The sequence below is a fragment of the Muntiacus reevesi genome, chromosome 10 (assembly GCF_963930625.1).
Source record: "Muntiacus reevesi chromosome 10, mMunRee1.1, whole genome shotgun sequence".
NCBI lineage: Eukaryota > Metazoa > Chordata > Mammalia > Artiodactyla > Cervidae > Muntiacus > Muntiacus reevesi.
In genome coordinates, this window is record NC_089258.1 from 13,197,551 (window position 1) to 13,216,045 (window position 18,495).

Consider the following 18,495-nt stretch of genomic DNA (forward strand, 5'->3'; position numbering starts at 1 on the left):
CCATCAGGGTCCTCTGTCCATGGAATTTTCCAGGCAAGTATACTGGAATGGGTTGTCATTTAAAGACATACTTTTATTATAGCAGTTTTCTGTCTGGTGGCAACAAATATCTCATTCTGTTTTAGATCAGTTTATTCTGACAGTTTTATGGCAGATATAAGTAAAATATCTTAAGAACTTGCATCTATTACTAATTCACAGAATATGTTATTGTAGGGGCTAATGGTAATATTTATAAAAATCTCTGAGGATGTAAAAAATTATATTAAACATAGTGAAATCAGAAACTTGCTAATAAATAAAACCTTGTGTTTAAGTAACTTAATATTAAACAAGGAATTTTGTGTTTTGAAAAAAAATCACATAGCTGGAAGCATCAGTATATAAAGATTAGGAACATCCATCACAGAAAAGGGAGTGGACTCTCACCTGGCGGGGTGGGTAGGGTGGGTGGTATTACACACAAGAGAGGCCAGGTGTGTGAGTTTAACACTAGCGACTAGTTAGTTAACTAGTTAACACACCCCACTGCAGGGTCCGTGGTCCAGTCACCAGGGGCATCTGGCCTGAGAGGGGCAGGCACCGCCTCAGGGGAGGATATGGAGCCAGGCATGTGTGGGAGTGGGCCTCCAGTCCTGTGTATCCTAGTCCCTGGAGATGATTCTCAGGGGGCTCTGACTCTTTGGCTGTGTCTTTTGCAGTCCGGAGAGACAGCCCTTCATGTGGCAGCTCGCTATGGCCACGCTGACGTGGTTCAGTTACTGTGCAGCTTCGGCTCGAATCCCAACTTCCAGGACAAGGTGGGTCACGGTAGCTGATGTCCTCACCTCTTCCGACTCTTTGCATGGATGTGCAGATAGCCAAATGATAGGCTTGAGTATCTTGGAGGTGCATCCAAGTTAGGTTTTCTGCTTAAATTACAGAGGGCAGGGACTCAAACAAAAGCACTGCCATTCATTCATTCATGAATCCTCTGAACAACCCTTCAGTTCTCATTTTACAGATGAGGAAACTGAGGCCGAGAGACATTTGGGAGCTTGCCTAAAATAGCACAGCTCAGTAGTGGTGGAGCCAGTGCTCAGACCCACACGGACTGGTTCCAGAGTCTGTGTTCATAACCACTAGAGTGTAACAGCCTCTTGTAGACAGAGATCTGTGTGTCTGATGATGTTGGTCATGAATATGTAGACCTGATGATCAATCCTTTTTGTTGAAGCGTGGCTATCTTGGCCCTTTCTCTGCCAGAACAATAATCCATTGATGTGACTCATCTTTATGCTATGTTCGTGTCAGGAATCTTGAGACAGGTTTGTTAGAGGAGTTCTTGCTCAGATCTCCCTCTGTTATTAATGGCAAATGAAGTAAACTATTGCACTTTCACAGGAAAGATGCTGTACTTTCACACACGCAAGGGCTCTATTGTTCAGAAGAGCTGAGCCCATGATGCCAGTGGGCTCTGCAAAGTCAATTGTCAGTAAAATGCTGAGAAACCTGAGTTTGAATTAAGGAAAGGCATCAGGCCTGGCCCATTATTTCACATTAATGTTTTGCTCCAATAGCTACAAGCCCTTTCTCTCCACAGCCTTGAGTTTGCTGCCAAATTTGGTTAGGACGCTCACCACGCCTGTACTTTCTCTCATCTCGTTGCCTTCTCCTCTTCTCTGTGCCTCTCTCCGTGGCCAGGAAGAAGAAACCCCCCTTCACTCTGCTGCCTGGCACGGCTATTACTCTGTGGCCAAAGCCCTTTGTGAAGCCGGCTGCAATGTCAACATGAAGAACAGAGAAGGCGAGACCCCCCTCCTGACAGCCTCCGCCAGGGGCTACCAAGACATCGTGGAGTGTCTGGCTGAGCACGGAGCCGACCTTAATGCATCCGACAAGGTGCTTTGCGGGTGAACGTATCCCACTTGCTGAAAAGTCATCTAGTGGGGGCTCCGGGGACCACAAGACTTCTCAATTCATCTAACTAAAATAACTTAGATGCAACAAGTTATAATTATCCTTTCTCTTCTCCAATCTAAAGATTCTGTGATTCTCGATTCTGTTTCGTAATTAATGTTCATTTGTGGGATGCAGCAAAATTTATGAGATGATCAAATAATTCAAGTCACTATTTTATTTTTAGCTTTTTTAGCTTTGGAGCAGGTACAGTGATGATCATGGTACCCAAGACAAATCCTCATTTAGGACTGAAATTGGCAACGCACTATTGATTTGTAGATAGACAAAGAAATAAGTGGTCTATTTACTTCCATCACCTGCTATTTTGTAGAAAGACAATAAACTCTTCTTATTTGTTTGATAACAATTCTAGACAAGGTTTCCCTTCTTTAATTAAGCAAATTCAACATAATCTTTTCTTACTGTGAACTTATACTACAGTGAAACTGATGCTACCATCCATGGTGGTGTGGGCATACTGTGGTTCATTTAGTCACTGCCCTCTGTGGAGTATTCTCTTGGTCCAGAGCAGCAGTTCTCAAGTGGGCAGTGACTTAGCTCCCAGGTGACATTAGGTAGTGGCTGGAGAAGTATTTTTGGGTCATCAGAGCCAGGATAGAACATCTAGAAGATAAAGACCAGAGGCTCTGTTGAACAGCCTGCAATTCCTAGGACAGGCCCCAAATGTTAACAGTGCTGAGGTTGAACAACCCTAGAATAGACTGAGTTACAGAAATGCTTCTAAGCTCCCTCTACCCAGCTCCTAAAACTCAGCACATATCTTCACCAGGGGCTCTACAACAGGGAAATGACTCCCAGGCTGGTGCTGTGTGGGTGCAGAGGTTAAAGATGTTATATTTGCTTCTCAGGGCTTCCCTGGTGGCTCAGTGGTAAAGAACCTTCCTTCCAATGCAGGTGATGTGGGTTCAGTCCCTGGGTTGGGAAGATCCCCTGGAGAAGGAAATGGCAACCCACTCCAGTATTCTTTCTTGCCTGGGAGATCCCATGGACAGAGGAGCATGGCGGGCTACAGTCCCTGCAGTCACAAAAGAGTCAGGCATGACTTAGTGACTAAGTAACAATGTTTGCTTCTCATCTATGTGATAGCCAATCACCTCGCTTTCTCAGTTTCTCAGAGTATAAAATAAAATAATAAACTCTCTACTTAGGAAGTTAGTAAAGATCACTGAGCAGATGTTTTCAAAATACTTGATAAAACAGGCCCCTGGAGAACCAACAATGACTTATGTCCCATGAATTCAGACACAAGAAGGAGTGTGGTGTCTTCCCATCTGAATGTAGTAGCCAAGCCTAGATTAATTAAACTGATGTTCAGCTCAGCCCGTGATTATTCAGAGTGAGACATGTGGGGCCTCACCTCAACCCCGCCACGAGTAAAGTTTGTGGCTTTTAATCCCTCCTTCAGGCTTGGTCCCATTGCCAGTTAAACCTGACCCAGTGAGGCTAGAAAGGCAACCAGCCAGTCCCACATGCCCGGTCAAAAGCACTCACGGCCCCGGTGTTTGTTACAGGATGGACACATTGCTCTACATCTTGCCGTGAGACGATGTCAGATGGAGGTCATACAGACTCTCATCAGCCAGGGCTGTTCCGTCGATTTCCAAGACAGGCATGGCAACACCCCCCTCCACGTGGCCTGTAAAGATGGCAGCGTGCCGATTGTGGTGGCCCTCTGTGAAGCCAACTGCAATTTGGATCTCTCCAACAAGGTAAAGCTGGAGGGAAGATCCCCGCACAGTCCATCCATGTCTCTGTGTCTACCTGCTTCTGGGTTTGGGCAAGTTTCTCTCTTCACTGTTCAAAGTCAGTATTGCTTTTATGGACCTGTTCTTTTTCATAGGGCTCCCCACTTTAAGTGTATTTTGCATATGACTTTTTAATAATTTCCTGTAGTTTAGTAATTTAATAAATTGTTTAATAATTATTTAATTATTAAATAAATATTATATAGGAAATTATTTAAATTAAATTATTTAAATTCCTATAGACCATTAATTTAATAATAGTCCCAGGAAAGTATTACATTAATACTTCCTGCTGAGACTGGCTTACCATTTATGAACATCTAGAAAGAGAGAGAAGGAGGGAGGGCGGGGAAGAGAGTGTGTGTGTATATGTTCCCTTCCTGGAGAAGAATCAAAGAACATGGTACAAATCAGGGCAGTGAGTCTTCAGGAAAACACTTAATGAATTATGATATGATTGAAATCCCTAGAACCAGATTTCTCCAGCTTCCCCCATTTGGGAGTTTTATGGTAAAAAATTCATAACATCTTTCTTGTCCTAAATACATTTGGTAAGATTAAGGGGATACTTATTTGGTGAATGATAAAGAAATAAAAATCCCCATATGTTGACTTCTAGAAATTCTAGAAATTAGCTAACACCTTCTCTTTCCCCTGAATGCCATCTAGATTTTCATTACCAAGTATGGTAGAGCAGTTGGATAGTCATGTGGTTTCAGCTCTGTAATTGTATGAAAGGCAGGCACTATTCTGTTACCATTATGTTAAAAATGAAGTCCAAGTAGAATTAATTTTGTAGTTGCAGGAAATGTTGGTTTATAAGTGGCAGACATGATACCAGCAGAATTTAATACAGTTTGTTTAAGGTAAAAGAATAACTGAAATGCCTGAAAAATTATGCTTCTACCAAAAGAAAAATAGTCTTCTTGCATATTATGTGATTAATTCTAATAGAAATTGTAATAGGTAATCTTCATATTCTGGAAATATGAAAAGGCAATAGCCTAAGTCCTAGCCATCAGCTGCTGGTTGCTTTCTTAGTTTATCCTTTTCTAATCTTGCCAAGCCAGTTATGTAAGTGGCTTAAGGAAGAAACTAAATGTAATATAATATTAAGCAGCATCAAGAGGTTGGCTTTCCTTCCAGGAGTCTTTAAATGAATAAAAAGCAGCTTTAGGGACCTTGTGGCACTCATTTGAATGGCTTTGACTTGGCCATTGTACATGGTGACTTTCTGGGTCTTGCACCTTCAGAAGAGCTGGTGTCAGCTTGTTTTTCTCTTCCATTTTTTTGTTGCTTATTTTAGGGAAGATGATGAGGTCTATAGAGGAACTTAAAAAATGTGCAGAAAAGCAAGAGAAAGGCCTTGTTTCCCCAGAAAGCATATCTGACTTTACATGGACTGACCCTGGTAACCGCCAGCGTGGCCATGGCACAGTGACGGCCACGTCGCCCAGGCAGACGGTCACCCTTTCCTGTGCTCTGCCGTTTCCTCACCTGAATTCCATTCCCCAGAGACACACACGGCCATTCAGATCCTACGCCTGTCACCAAGATGCGACAGGAGCTTGTCATGATTTCTGACAGTCATTGCCATGAAATAGGCATTTCTCTATCTGCATGCTTCTCACGTGAAAATCGGGAGACTGGCTATTTAACTCGGCTGTGTTGGGGGACATGGTAGAAGGGAAGAAACAGACTATACAGCGAGCACACCCTTAATCCTTTGTTCCCTTCTGAATTGGCTCTTCTAATCAGCAAAGGGAGAAAAAGCATGTTGACACATGCACGGGTGTACACGCACATACACACACACACACACACACACATACACACACAGATGTGCGCACACACTCAGGATCCTGCCCAAGAATTCCGTGCCTGCCAGGTATTGAAGAATGAATGCCTTTTTCTGACAACACTGTGCCAGGTGCGATGTGAGGGGGCTGGGAGGTGGGCAGCAGGGAATGACTCCTGTCCTCAGGCTGCTTGCAGACAGACGCAGGGACATTTCACTATAAGAGCATCTCGTGTTATAACCACTACTGTTTTAGAGATACTGGCACTCCAGAAGCATGGGCATCTGGAGACTAAAGAAACTGGGGAAAGCTGTTCAGAGGTGATTATTTTAAATGATTGGGATTTGGACAGATGGAGAAGAGGGGGAATGCAATATTTCAAGAAGACGGAGGCAGCCAGGAAGGGGAATTGAGTCCAGATGGTGAAAGACCTTGAATATAATGCTAAGGAGTTTGAGTTTTGTTCGGTCAAACATTGGAGGCCATCAAACTGTAAACTCTCCTAGTCTTTTATTCATCATATGTCTCTTCCTTGACCTTTTTCCCTTCTATAAAACCATGCATCTTGTTACCCAGGACTATCTTCCTTACACAGAAATCCAAACACTTCCTCCAAATCTTCCAAACCAACTCCTTACTTTTCACTTTAGCTCTGGGGTATTTGAAAGCTTCATATCTGCTTTCTAAATGACTATAGGAGTTAACAGTAAACAAAACATAAATATGCACACACACTGCAGCATTACTTATAGTAGCAAGAAATGGAACCACCTTAAGTGTCCATCCTCAGCAGGCTAACTAAATAAGTTATAATATATCTATATATTAAATATTATTCAGGTATCTGAAAGAATGTAATAGATTTCCTTATAGATATGGAAAAGTATTCACAGTCTGTTGTCAGATGAATAAAGCAAGTTGACAGAATGGAAGGTAGAATATGATTATGTCTTTGCTTTTCAAATTATTTCTCTCCACTTGTGAATTCATAGAGAAAAGGTTTGTGTGGGGCTAGCTTTGAGTGGGGGAACTTGGGGGAACGGAAGAAAAGGACTTCATTTTTCTACCGTGTATCCTTCTATGTTGTTTGGATATTCTAAATGAGCATGTGTTAACTTCTTAACAAAAACCTTCATTTATTTGCACATAAACAGTACAAAACAGAGACAGCCAGACTTGCTCAGTTCATAATTTCCATTGTGTAAAGTAATTTATTTTTTTCTGATTTCCCCAGAGCAAAAGAAAAACCTTAAGTTCCAGGAGTTCCCTGGTAACCTAGTGGTTGGAATTCTGGGCTTTCACTGCTGCCATGGCCCAGATTCAGTCCTAGTCAAGAGCTGAGATGCCACAAGCGGTGTGGTGCAGCCAAAAAAGAAAAAAAATTTGTTTAAATACCTTTGTTGTTGTTCAGTTGCTCAGTTGTGTCCGACTCTTTGCGACCCCGTAGACTGCAGCACTCCTGGCTGCCTAAGTTCTGTTTATTAAGTTATTCAACCCAAAGAACCTAATATTTCAGGAGCTGATGGAACAAATGATTCACATGAAAGAGAGCTATTTTTATTTAATTCTGAATTGACCACAGTTGTGTACTAATGGAAGGTGTGTCCCTGTTGGGCACCTCACAGCTCTTTAAACTTTGGATTCAGAGTGGACACCACCACCCCATATCCTGTTCTACATGGATCCTCACAAGAGACCTGCCTTGTATCACAGCCGCTGCCAACCCCGTGCTGTGCATACACAATGTCACTGAAAGGAAGGCAGTCCCAGCTAATTTGAGACACTGAACTACCTGAAGCTAGTAGTTTCCCTGGTGTCTGAATCTGCTGGTTCCATCAAAAATTTAAAATATTCCTCAGCACCCTCCTGAGTATACTGCAATGCCCCCAGATACCTTGGCACATGGTGTGGAGCCGTAGGCAATCAAAAATGCTGGGTACGGCCTTGGCGTTTCACTTCATTAGAGCGTCTTCACTTTCTGTCCTTCCATGCCGTCCTTCCCTTGCTGTTATCTAAATCTGAGCCACAGTGCAAATCTTTCCGGATCTTTGGGGCCTTCAGCCCTGACTCATGCCTCCTTTCTGCCAGCACAGCAGGAGACTTAATTTAGTTATTTTATGATAAGCCTCCCACTCTTTCAGCCTTTGAAGTTTTATTTTAAAGTCACTCTGTTAGCTGAGAAATACTTGAAAACATTTTGTTTGGCTTGCCTCCCCGGGGAGATGGCAAGTTTCTGGAGAGAGGAGACCTGGCCTCCGGTCTCTTCCCGGTGGCTCCCAGATCCTTGCACAGTGCTGGCCCCGTGAGATCCCTCCACACACGTCATCCCCGGCCGCAAGAGTGAGGACTCTCCCGGGTCTTTTTGTCTCCCGCAGTATGGACGGACGCCTCTGCACCTCGCCGCCAACAACGGGATTCTGGACGTGGTCCGCTACCTGTGTCTGATGGGCGCCAATGTGGAGGCGCTGACCTCGGTGAGTAGCCCTCTGGCAGGAGAAAATGACTGCAAATGTCTCAGGCCTCAAGGGCACCAGAGGGAAGGTATTGCTTGGCAACTGCACTGCAAAGCAGACAGGCTGCTATTAAGCTCCAGCTCCTCCACAGGCAGTTATGTAAACATCTGCCCACACAAAGCCAGGGTAGGATCTTGTTAATGCCTCATCCTCTTCTTTCCCCAGACCCGCACTGCCAGGAACACCTGCTGTTTCCCACTGGCCTTTACATTTCCTGTGTTATACAACAGGCCTTCATGTTTTGTGTTAGCTTGTGTGTTTGTCTTTTCTAAATGTGCTCCTCCACTGTGGGGGACTGGAGGGGCCATGGACTTTCAGAGAGGGAGGAGGAAGGCCCCTCGGTGTGGGGGGGAACAGGTGACAAGAGCTGTCCTCTCGTCTTTGAAAAGTCTGGCTTTGCTCTTAGGCCTGCGTGCATGCAGTCGTGTCTGACTCTCTGTGACCCCATGGACTGTAGCCCTCCAGGCTCCTCTGTCCACGGGATTCTCCAGATACTGGAGTGGGTTGCCATGCCCTTCTCCAGGGGATCTTCCCAACCCCGGGATCTAACCCACATCTCTTATGTCTCCTGCATTGGCAGGTGGGTTTTTTACCACTAGCGTCACCTGGGAAGCCACAGCATATTTTAAAATGAGGTTTCTTTAGTTTCCCTCACTCCTGACACTCCCCATTCCAGACCTGGTACCTCCCTGCAGAAGAAACCCTTTGATCCTCATTTTGAGGATACCAGAGAGGAGCAATGTGTCTGCGGATGAGATACGGTTGCTGTCTTACAGCTGCAGTGAAACATTATCTTTTGAGCTGTTTCTGGCCCAGCAGTGGGCTGAGTCTCCACTGGCCCATGTGGGAGATTCCTAAAACTCACAAGAGCTTCGCTAACATAAATTGTTTCTTTAGAGGAGACCCCCTGGAGTTTTAAAACATGGCAGCTAACCTTGGGAAAATCAGGGATCTGAAGCTGGATACAGGGGATGGCAAACCACAGACCAAATTCAGCCTGCTGCCGGCTTCTGTTAATAAAGTTTTATTGGGACACTGCCATGCCTCTTGTTTACATATTGTCTGCAGCCATCTTCACTCAAGGGGAGACTTGAGCAATTGCAGCAGAGACCCTACGGCCCTCAGAGCCCCAAATATGTGCTCTCGGGCCCTTTACAGAAAATGGTTGCTAACCTCTGGCCTAGGGCATTGCCTCCCTGGCTGCACAAATGTGACGAGAATATCATTCCCTCCCCACAAGCAGGGTTCTCTTTAATGCAGTGTTGAGCCCTGAGCTGGGCTCCTCTGCAGGCCCAGTGATGACCAGTGCTCTGCGTGGGGCTGGACCTTCTTGGGCACCTGCTCACATATCACAGGCCCACCCACAGCCACCTATGAACCTGATGTGCCATTATCAACTCTTCCCCAACCATGTCTAGGCACTCAGTCTAGTTACTCCACAAGAGAGCACTTATAAACATTTTTACGAGAAGAAATATTTTTTTTGTAGATGTTGCCTTATAAAAAGTAAACTGCCAACAGTGGCTCTGAAGATGCCAGCAGCTGCTCCTGCCAGCCTGGCAGTGTGGGTCAGAGTCTTGGACCTCTGCTGGGTCCTCAGGCTTCCCCGTGACCTCTGTGAAAGTGAAGTGAAAGTTGCTCAGACGCGTCTGACTCTTTGCGACCCCATGGACTGTAGCCTGCCACACTCCTCTGTCATGGAGTTCTCCAGACAAGAATACTGGAGTGGGTTGCCGTTCCCTTCTCCAGGGAATCTTCCTGACGCAGGAAGGAATCGAACCGGGGTCTGCTGCGTTGCAGATGGACTCTTTGCCAGCTGAGCTTCCAGGGAAGCCCTGACCTCTGTGAGGTCACAGTTACCTCCCCATGCCTTCCCCACAGCAGCTGCCCCCCAGCCTCGGGCTCCCCCTCTGGAGGCTCTCAGGTGAACCTCCACTCCCTGCCCACCCCAGCTCACTGCAGATGCTCCTTCTCGGTCCTGCGAGTCCGCTTCCTGGGGGCTCCATTGTTCATTCATTCAACAGATACTGAGCACATACCGCACTCCAGACAGATGCGGGGACACTGTGGGGCCGCGGAGCTGCCCTCCCTTGAGAAACTTCCAGTCTAGTGGGAGAGAGTCAGAACCAAGGGTCACAGTGAATATGCAGCTACAGAGTGGGACCTGAGCCAGTTGGGAGCCAGGGTCCCCAGGAGTTTCCAGAGGTCAGGAGCACTCCTTGGAGAGAGAGGAGGACAGTCTGAGCCCAGAGGAAGGACTGTGGGCTGGAGCACAGGGGGATGGCAGGGCTGGATGTGCCTGACCTCCCCAGCAGGCGTGGTGGAAACCATGCTCACTCCACCAGGAATGGCGTTATCATGGAGGTGCCCCAATGCAGGTCTAGGCTGGCTCCATAGAAGGACAGCGTGCTGCCAAAGTCATTCTAAACTTTCTAATAGCCACATCTGATGAGGAAAAAGACAGGAAGTCAGTATCAGTCAGTTACTAAAAATAATATATGAAGTAATATATTTTGCACATCATATGCCAGATATTATCATTTTGACTTGCAATCATTATTTTTGAATTACTGAGATATGTCCGGTTCTCTGATTTAAGTCTTCAAAATCTGTCTGATGTAAGTTCTCTGATTTAAGTCTTCATCTACAGCACATCTGAAGCTCCAGCCCCAGGAGCTGCATGGGGAGTGGAAAGTGAAAATGAAAGTGTTAAGTCGCTCAGTCGTATCTGACTGTTTGTGACCCCATGGGCTGTAGCCCACCAGGCTCCTCTGTCCGTGGAATTCGGCTGCCGCATTATGAACAACAGCCTCCAGCCCGTTTTGTCAGCGAGCTTTTCTCCTCTGCCTGACCGCACAGTTCTTCCCGGTCAGCACCCCGCCCTCGACCCTACAGCGCCCCCTAGCTGCTATCTCTCCTCTCCCAGCCTGTCCTCCGCCAGGACGGCTGGAAAGTCTTCTGGCTGTCTGGTTCTCTTTTTCCTTGCTTCCCACTTCTCCTCTACCCGCCACAGTCTGTCGTCGAATCCCTGAGACTCAGCAGAGGGAGTCACCTCGCTTTTTTGTTGTTATTTAGTCACTAAGTCATGTTTGACTCTTTGCGACCCCATGGACCGCAGAGGCCAGCAGGCTCCTTTGTCCTTGGGATTCTCCAGGCAAGAATACTGGAGTGGGTTGCCATTTCCTCCTCCGGGGGATCTTCCTGACACAGGGATCGAACCCATGTCTCCTGCTTGGTGAGAGGATTCTTTACCACTGAGCCACCTGGGAAGCCCCTCAAAACTTCTTTGTTGTAAAATAAGACAGATTTTCTGTTTAAGAAAGGACAGGGACAAAGGAACTTGGTGAATTTGACAAACGTCTTTGTAGCCCCATTGAGATGTAGAAGCAGAACTTCAGAGGCCACCCCAGAAGCTCCCAGTGGCCTGCCCCAGCCACAGTGCACCCCAACCCCTCACCCCGACTGTAAGCCCCACTCTGACTTTGTAGTTCTCTAAGCATTTCCTTCCTTGCCTTTCTTTGATGTCTTTCTCACCTACGGAGCCAGCAGTCACATCTAGTTATCTCTTCCTTGACACCCACCTGTGCCTTGGATAAGAAAATCCTACTTGCCCTTCTTCCCCTCCCACCTCTGCCGCCCTCCTCCAGCTCTAGGTCTTCTTGCTGCTGCTCCACCCACCTGGCCAGCTACCCTCCCACTCTCTGCCCCCTGCTCCTTTCAGAAGCCCCATGGCTGCAGCTGCACCTGGGAACTCAGATCTGCATCCAATATCTCCAGCCCTGTTTGACCCCTGAGCACCGGGACCAAGCCTTGCTATTTCTGCTGTCTCAGGGCCTTTGCACTTGCTGTTTTGTTGTTATTGTTATTGTTTTTGTTTTCCTTTTGCAAAACTTCCTTGGGTATCCAAGTGGCTTCCTCTCTCACCTCCTTCAGGTTTTGACTCAAATGTCACCTTCTCAATGATGTCAGCCTCCTAGACCACTGTGCATGACAAGGAAGGCAGAAAGTGCTGGGCTCACTTGTGGGCCAGCTTCAGAGCTGGCACCTTGCTTAGCATGGGACTGGGATGAGGAGATCTAGCTCCTACCGCTTTCCTTCTTGGACGGAAAGCTGGGGAGGGGGACGTTGGGGACACTCTCAGCTCTTTTTTGTGAATGACTGCCGCTTGCTTTTTCTGCTCTTGGTGCTTCATTTATTTGTTTTTCTCTAATCTGCTCAAGAACCTTTGCAGTAGAGTGTCACTTCTCATCTCATGGATGAAGAAACCCAGGCTCTAGGAGGCCAAGTGATTGACCACAGAGTCTGGGAGGGGCGGAAACTGAATTAAACCTGGTGCTTCTCACTCTAGAGTTCAGCCTCTTTCCAAACACTGGCAAAGAGTTCTTTTGGAAGCTGAACAGTGTCCTTCAGAGCAATACTTTTTGCAAACTGTAAAGTACCATGCAAACATAAGGAAGTATTGGTGGAGTTTTCCTGTCATTTGAGAGACTTGACAGCAGATAGTAACTTTGCCAGTGAACAAACATCCTGTGTCTGTGTGCTATGCAGGTCTAAGGCCTTTGAGAGAAATCTATGGTCAGTCACAGCAGAAGACAGAAGATTTTAAGTTGGGGCTCAGGTTTCTTCCAACTGATGCAATGGTTCCAAAACCTATTGGAACCATTGCCTTAGTTGGAAGCCATTCTATTGGCTGCACAATAGAATCACCTGGGAGGACTTAGAACCCTGATGTCCAGGTCACACCTCAGAAAGGTAGAAGCTGAGTATGCGGGTAGGAACCTGGCCGCAGAAGTTCTTAAAGACCCCAGTGATTACAGGGTGCCATGAGGTTTGAGAAGTAAGGCCTGTCCTTATCATGTCAGTAAGGACCTAGACAGTTTGGTATGACCCCCTTGTTTGGATGCAGTGTCTGACAACTTACCTCATTCACCCCAAAGCAAACTAGAAGCTTTTGTCTGCCCACGGGGGCCTCTGCAGGACTTGACGGCGGGGAGTGGGCAGAGAGAGGTGGGCAGCATGAGTGTGGAGCATGCCTCCCGGGAGCACCCACCAAAGCTCCAACCACAGCCTGTGACCTTACTTCTCAACTGGGCAGTTTCACTGCTCAGGAAACATTCGGCGATGTCCAGAGACACTGGGCTTCCCTTGTGGCTCAGATGGTAAAGGGCTTCCCTTGTAACTCAAATGGTAAAGAATCCACCTGCAATGTGGGAGACTGGGGTTCGATCCCTGGGTTGGGAAGATCCACTGGAGAAGAGCATGGCAACCCATTCCATTATGTTTGCCTGGAGAATCCCCATGGACAGAGGAGCCTGGTGGGCTACAGTCCATGAGAGTCACAAAGAGTCAGACATGACAGATCAACTAAGCATAGCTTAGAGACGCGGGGTTGGCACAGCTGGTGTGGGGGAAATCTGCTGGTGTCTAGTGGTGGAGGCCAGGGTACTGCTTGACATCTCACAGTGTACGGGACAGCCTCCCATGGCAGGGAATCGTCCTGGCCAGAATGTCAGCAGTGCCAAGGCTGAGAGGATGTGCTGGTTGGGATTGTGACCTGGGCTGCGAGATTGGCAGGTGTGCCGTCAGGCAGATCCGGGCATCCCCCCGCTTCCTCAGGAATGGTGCTTGAACTGTCCCTAGTAAACACTGACAGATGGGCCAAAGGCTGCTGAGTCTTCTCATTTAAGAAATATTGCTTTTATCTCTTTGGAAATTGCTTCTCATCTTTTCTACTTTTAAATTTGTAATGATTCCTAAGCTGCAGCAGAGCAGTCCCTCAGTCTCCGATCCCTGCTCTGTGGTGGGTGAACAGCCAGCGTTCCCACCACCCGGGAGCACCTCAGAGGTTACTACGCCCAACGCTCTGACACTTTGAGGAGGCTCTCGGAAAACGTTAGCCATCGTCGTGCATGTTCACAGCCTGGAAACAAATTTGTTCAGTATGAAACTGCAGCCCTGTGAAAATTCTCCAATTAAAATGCAAACACTGAATTGCCGTGGACCCTTATTTCCCCCTTTTATGTTTCACTGAAGATCTTCAGATCCAAATTGTCTGTAAAACTCAGCCTTTTCTTTGAAATGCACAGTAATTAACCAGTAACTAGCTTGATAGGAGTGCTGAGGTTTGTCCCTGGAAGGATTCTAAGACATTAGCTTCCACTAACTAGAATTTGGCAGCTAATGACAGTCTTTATCGTTGGCCTAATTGGAGGGAGGTTCAGGATGCAGAGTAATCTGCCTGCTAATGAGGTGCCTGGTTTGATTAAAGCCTGTGGACCTGAGACATCTTGCCTTTGGACCTCAAGCACCAATGGATGTTTTTTTTCCTACTTTCCTCATCTTCCTTTCCTGGACAATCAGTGAAATAAGGATTCCACAGAAAAGGGAATAATTCAGGACAGGGTCTTTTGTCCACCTTATTTGCTTCTGATGCCTGTTACACTGTTTCTGTCTCAGAAGGCGATGTTGGTGTGTGGAACACACAGTTCTCTGCAGTGAAGGAAAAAACTAATCATTTATCTCCAACAGGATGGAAAGACAGCAGAAGATCTTGCGAAATCGGAACAGCATGAACATGTAGCTGGTCTCCTCACAAGACTCCGAAAGGTGAGAAATTTTGTGCTCTGAAATGCTCTGTGCTTTTTATGTGAAAAATTCTGTCTTGTCCCTTATAATCGCTGAAAATGAACACTCTGTTGGACACACAGGTGGTACCAAAAGGCACCTGTCCTGGGCTGTGGTTTGCTTATCAGTTTGCATAAACGTGTCGGCTATCTCTTTGGTTTCTTCTTCTGTGTTAGAACTTGGAAATCACTGGCCTCTTTTTGCAGTCACTGTGCCCGATTTTCCTCCTCTCACCCTGTCTATAATACCTGCCCCCGGGAAGTAGAGGGGAAATGAAAAAGCCAACCCTGCTTCTTTCTTTCTTAATGTTTCGAGCTCCAAAATATCACATATGCTCCAGCTTATCCAACATCATGGCTTAAGGTTTAAGAAGACATGATAAAAATAAATAAATGCAGGTATGCCGTTTCAGCCCACATCACAGCAGTGTGTATTGAGAGACTTCAAAATAGTCACACCGTTTAAGTTAGAGATTCTCTGTCTATGACTCTATCCTAAAGAAATGAAAGAAAGACATTAAAAAAAAAGTTGTATGCACGAAGATGTCCATTGCAGTGTTGTTTATAGAAATTGGCAATAAAAATTGTAAATGTTGGATGACCAACAATAATGTCTGATAAACTGTCATGCAGCTATAAAATGGAATGGATTTTGGCCTTTAAAATGTTCTTGAAGAGGTTTTAGTAACAGGAATTTAATGTTTAGGATGTTCCTAGGCTGCAAAGCAGAAGATGAATTATGTGCACATTGTAATTCCAGCTATGTTTTTTAAAATACATAGAAAATATTAACAGTGTTGTCTTTGGGTTTTGCTTTCTTAATTAACAGTTTCTTCTTTAAACATAACTTTTTTCCAAACTTCCTATAATAATCACATAATAATTTTTTTTAAAAAAGGAGAATGTTATAGAAATTTTAAAAATTACTGACTTAATTTAAGTGTTCATGAAAAAGTATTATTTAAAATAAGTTCAGGGTATCCTATAAAGATCTTGCCATATAAATTGAAAAGTGCCTGGGGGAGGGATAAAAATGTCTTAACTTTCACAGCTACTAAATGTTTGAATTGTCATAGTGGTCCCCTGGTCCTAGCTACAGGGGAAGGTCAAGGAGACACATGCAAAGGTTGCAATGATTTCAGTGCTTGGAGTTGGCCGGGGAAGATAATGGACTTTCACACCTTTGTGCTTTGGGAATCTGTGAACTGATAAACACTGAGATCCTCCAGGCCACTGCTGGGATTCAGTCTCCCCTTTGATCTAGAATTTCCGGAAAGAGGTCCCGCCTTATTCACACGATCTTAGAGGAAAAACTTAAATTAACTCTGGACTTCATGTTCTCCCACTCTGTACCACCACAGACTATCTTACTGTGAGGGAGAATTTGGACTAGAAAAGCAAGGGAAAACTTTGTTTACAAGCAAAACAAGAGGCCGGGGGTGGGGGGGTGGGAGGGTAGGGTAGGGTTGCAGGAACCTATGAGTTTGTCAGCAAATCAGCAATGAACTTTCGCATAAAATCTCCTAATCTTAAAATTCACTTCATTTGAAGTGATATTCAGCCAAATGAAACACAACTTCCAGCCAGATTGACTCAGGGGCCACCAGTTTGCAACCTCTGACTTTTGCTGGATTTTATTTTAGGGACCCCTGCATTTGAGTATAGAATTCTGTGTTTATAGACAGATTGTCACACTTTAAGGGATTTTTTTTGATGTAAACAGTATCTTTTGTTTGTTTTTTAATATTTATCTGTCTGCACCGGGTTTTAGTTGCAGCATGTGGGATCCAGTTCCCTGACCAGGTATCAAACCCGAGCCCCCTGCATTGGGAGCACAGAGTCTTAGCCAATGAATCACCAGGGAAGTCCCATAATAGGGGCTGTTTTAAATTGATTCCCCATTATAATATTCATTCATCGTGGAAAGAAACCAAAGCAAATCTGGCCTTTCCACAGTTTGGGTGAGTACACATTTTTACAGTGAATACTTCTAGTATGGTCCACTATTAGGAAGAAACACTTTATTAGGCTCAATACTTTAGCAGGTATATAAACATGCTGAGTCAGGTATTCTGAGGTTTCCCGAATTCCACAAAGCAGGATTTTAACCTGCCTGCCTCCCCTAGCGCCATCGTCCTGCTCTGAGCCCAGCATCATCCTTGAGGGTGTTTTGTGGGCTCAGCTGGTGCACGGGCAACCCCTCTCACAAGCGTAGCACTCTGGACAGTACTGTTGCCTCTTACTTTCTTGGCTTGGAGTGCGGTTCATCATCTCAGAAACGCCTGTTACATAGCAGTTCTCCAGGGAAAGGAGCAGCCTGTTCATAAAGCAGAGATCAGCTGCAAGGCATGATCTTCCATGGTTTAATGGTCACCCCAGGATACACCCTCTTCTGGCCAAGGGACAAGGCTCTTCCTTGGACTGTGCTGTATTTTAGCGCCCATCTACCCCTTAGGAAGATACTTTTATTTAAAAAAGTTGCTATGCTAGATACAAGCCCAGATGTCCTTTACAGCAGGTCAGAAACCACAGACAAATGCCATTAAAAAAAACAGGAAGGAGAGCACTCTACAAGATAGTCTCGGTTGGGTGGATTGGACGGGTGGGGCTCAAAGCACTTTTTCCCGTTATCTGATTCCTGTATTTCTTGCTGTGCTTCAGCCACTTTTATCATTAGGAATATAAATAGTAAGTGACGCCACATGCAGTTCGGGGAAGGGTGGAGGTCTCCAGACTGGAATTTTGAATTTGGTGTGGCATGGGTTCTTGCATGGTCCCAGTTTGGGGCTTTCCTTTTTTTTTCTTCCATTAATTTGTACTTTTGCTTTTTGATGTCTAGATTTTCTCAAGAGGGGTGGAGAAGGAATATTACAGCATTTAGTCTTTTACCATTATCCTATGATTTTTGTAAGGAGATAAAGAAAGTCATTGCGATGCCTGTGAATATAGTACATCATCCCTCTTGGAGCCCAGAATCTACTGGGAGATTCCCCTCTTGTCTTTGCCTTGAGAGGCAAAATATAGGGTAAAGGCTGAGAGCACAGACTCAGGTGTCCCCGCTCTGCCACACCTTCATGCTGCGTGAACTAGCAATCTGCTTATCAGGCTGGGCCTCGGTTTCCCTGTTTGTTAAATGGGGTGAGTACAGTGCTACTCACAGGATGGTGGTGAGGGCCAGGCGGGTGGTGTAAACGATGTCCTTAGAGCAGTGCCTACACCCCGTGAGCACCGTGTGTTTGCCACAGTCGGCATCCCAGCTCACATCCTGCAGACCACCCTCCAGGTCCAGGGGAACCATGGAGGTTTCCATGGGGGCCCCCTCTTGTGACCCAGCCCCCAAGAGCAGATGTTGGGGTGTCAGCAATGGCAGCTGTGGCAGGGTACGTTTGAGAGTCATTTTTAGTAACAGCCACGGTTGATGTTCAGTGTGTGTGACAGCACTGTAATTTTACATCCCTGAGATGCGGATGTTCCTGCAGGAAACCCCGTCTCCGAGAGGTTAAGCAACATGCTAATTACAGAGCAGAGACCCAGACCAAAACAGAAATGCCTGCTTCCAAAGCTTGATCAGGGGCTCAGGACTCCTTCAAAGTCAATTCTTCAACACCCCAGGATGGTCCTTCCCTCCAGTGGGGTCACCCGCTTGGTGCCAGACACGGGTCACTTCCTAGAGGTAATGCAGAGCCCTGGACCCTTCAGCGGTGTCTCCCCAGCTTCATGTTCGACAAGATCCACATAATCATTTGCTTTAGTCATGCCTTCAAACAGCTCTAGACCTCGGCTTTCCCATTAGCCAGAAAGGGAGGAGTTGACTGCTGAACATTTCTAACCATCCTCTATCTTTAAAAAAAAA

The 18,495-nt window shown here is 46.0% G+C and overlaps 1 protein-coding gene across 3 annotated transcripts in view; it reads left to right on the plus strand.

The window, feature by feature from the left end:
- Positions 1-18,495, plus strand: part of DAPK1 (death associated protein kinase 1) — a 207,751-nt gene that overhangs the window by 155,986 nt on the left and 33,270 nt on the right. For all 3 annotated transcript variants that reach the window (XM_065946929.1, XM_065946930.1, XM_065946932.1), the window contains exons 15-19: positions 702-800; positions 1,684-1,881; positions 3,474-3,671; positions 7,882-7,980; positions 14,548-14,625. In XM_065946929.1, the coding sequence (XP_065803001.1) occupies positions 702-800; positions 1,684-1,881; positions 3,474-3,671; positions 7,882-7,980; positions 14,548-14,625 (672 nt within the window). The remainder of the gene's footprint in view (positions 1-701; positions 801-1,683; positions 1,882-3,473; positions 3,672-7,881; positions 7,981-14,547; positions 14,626-18,495) is intronic.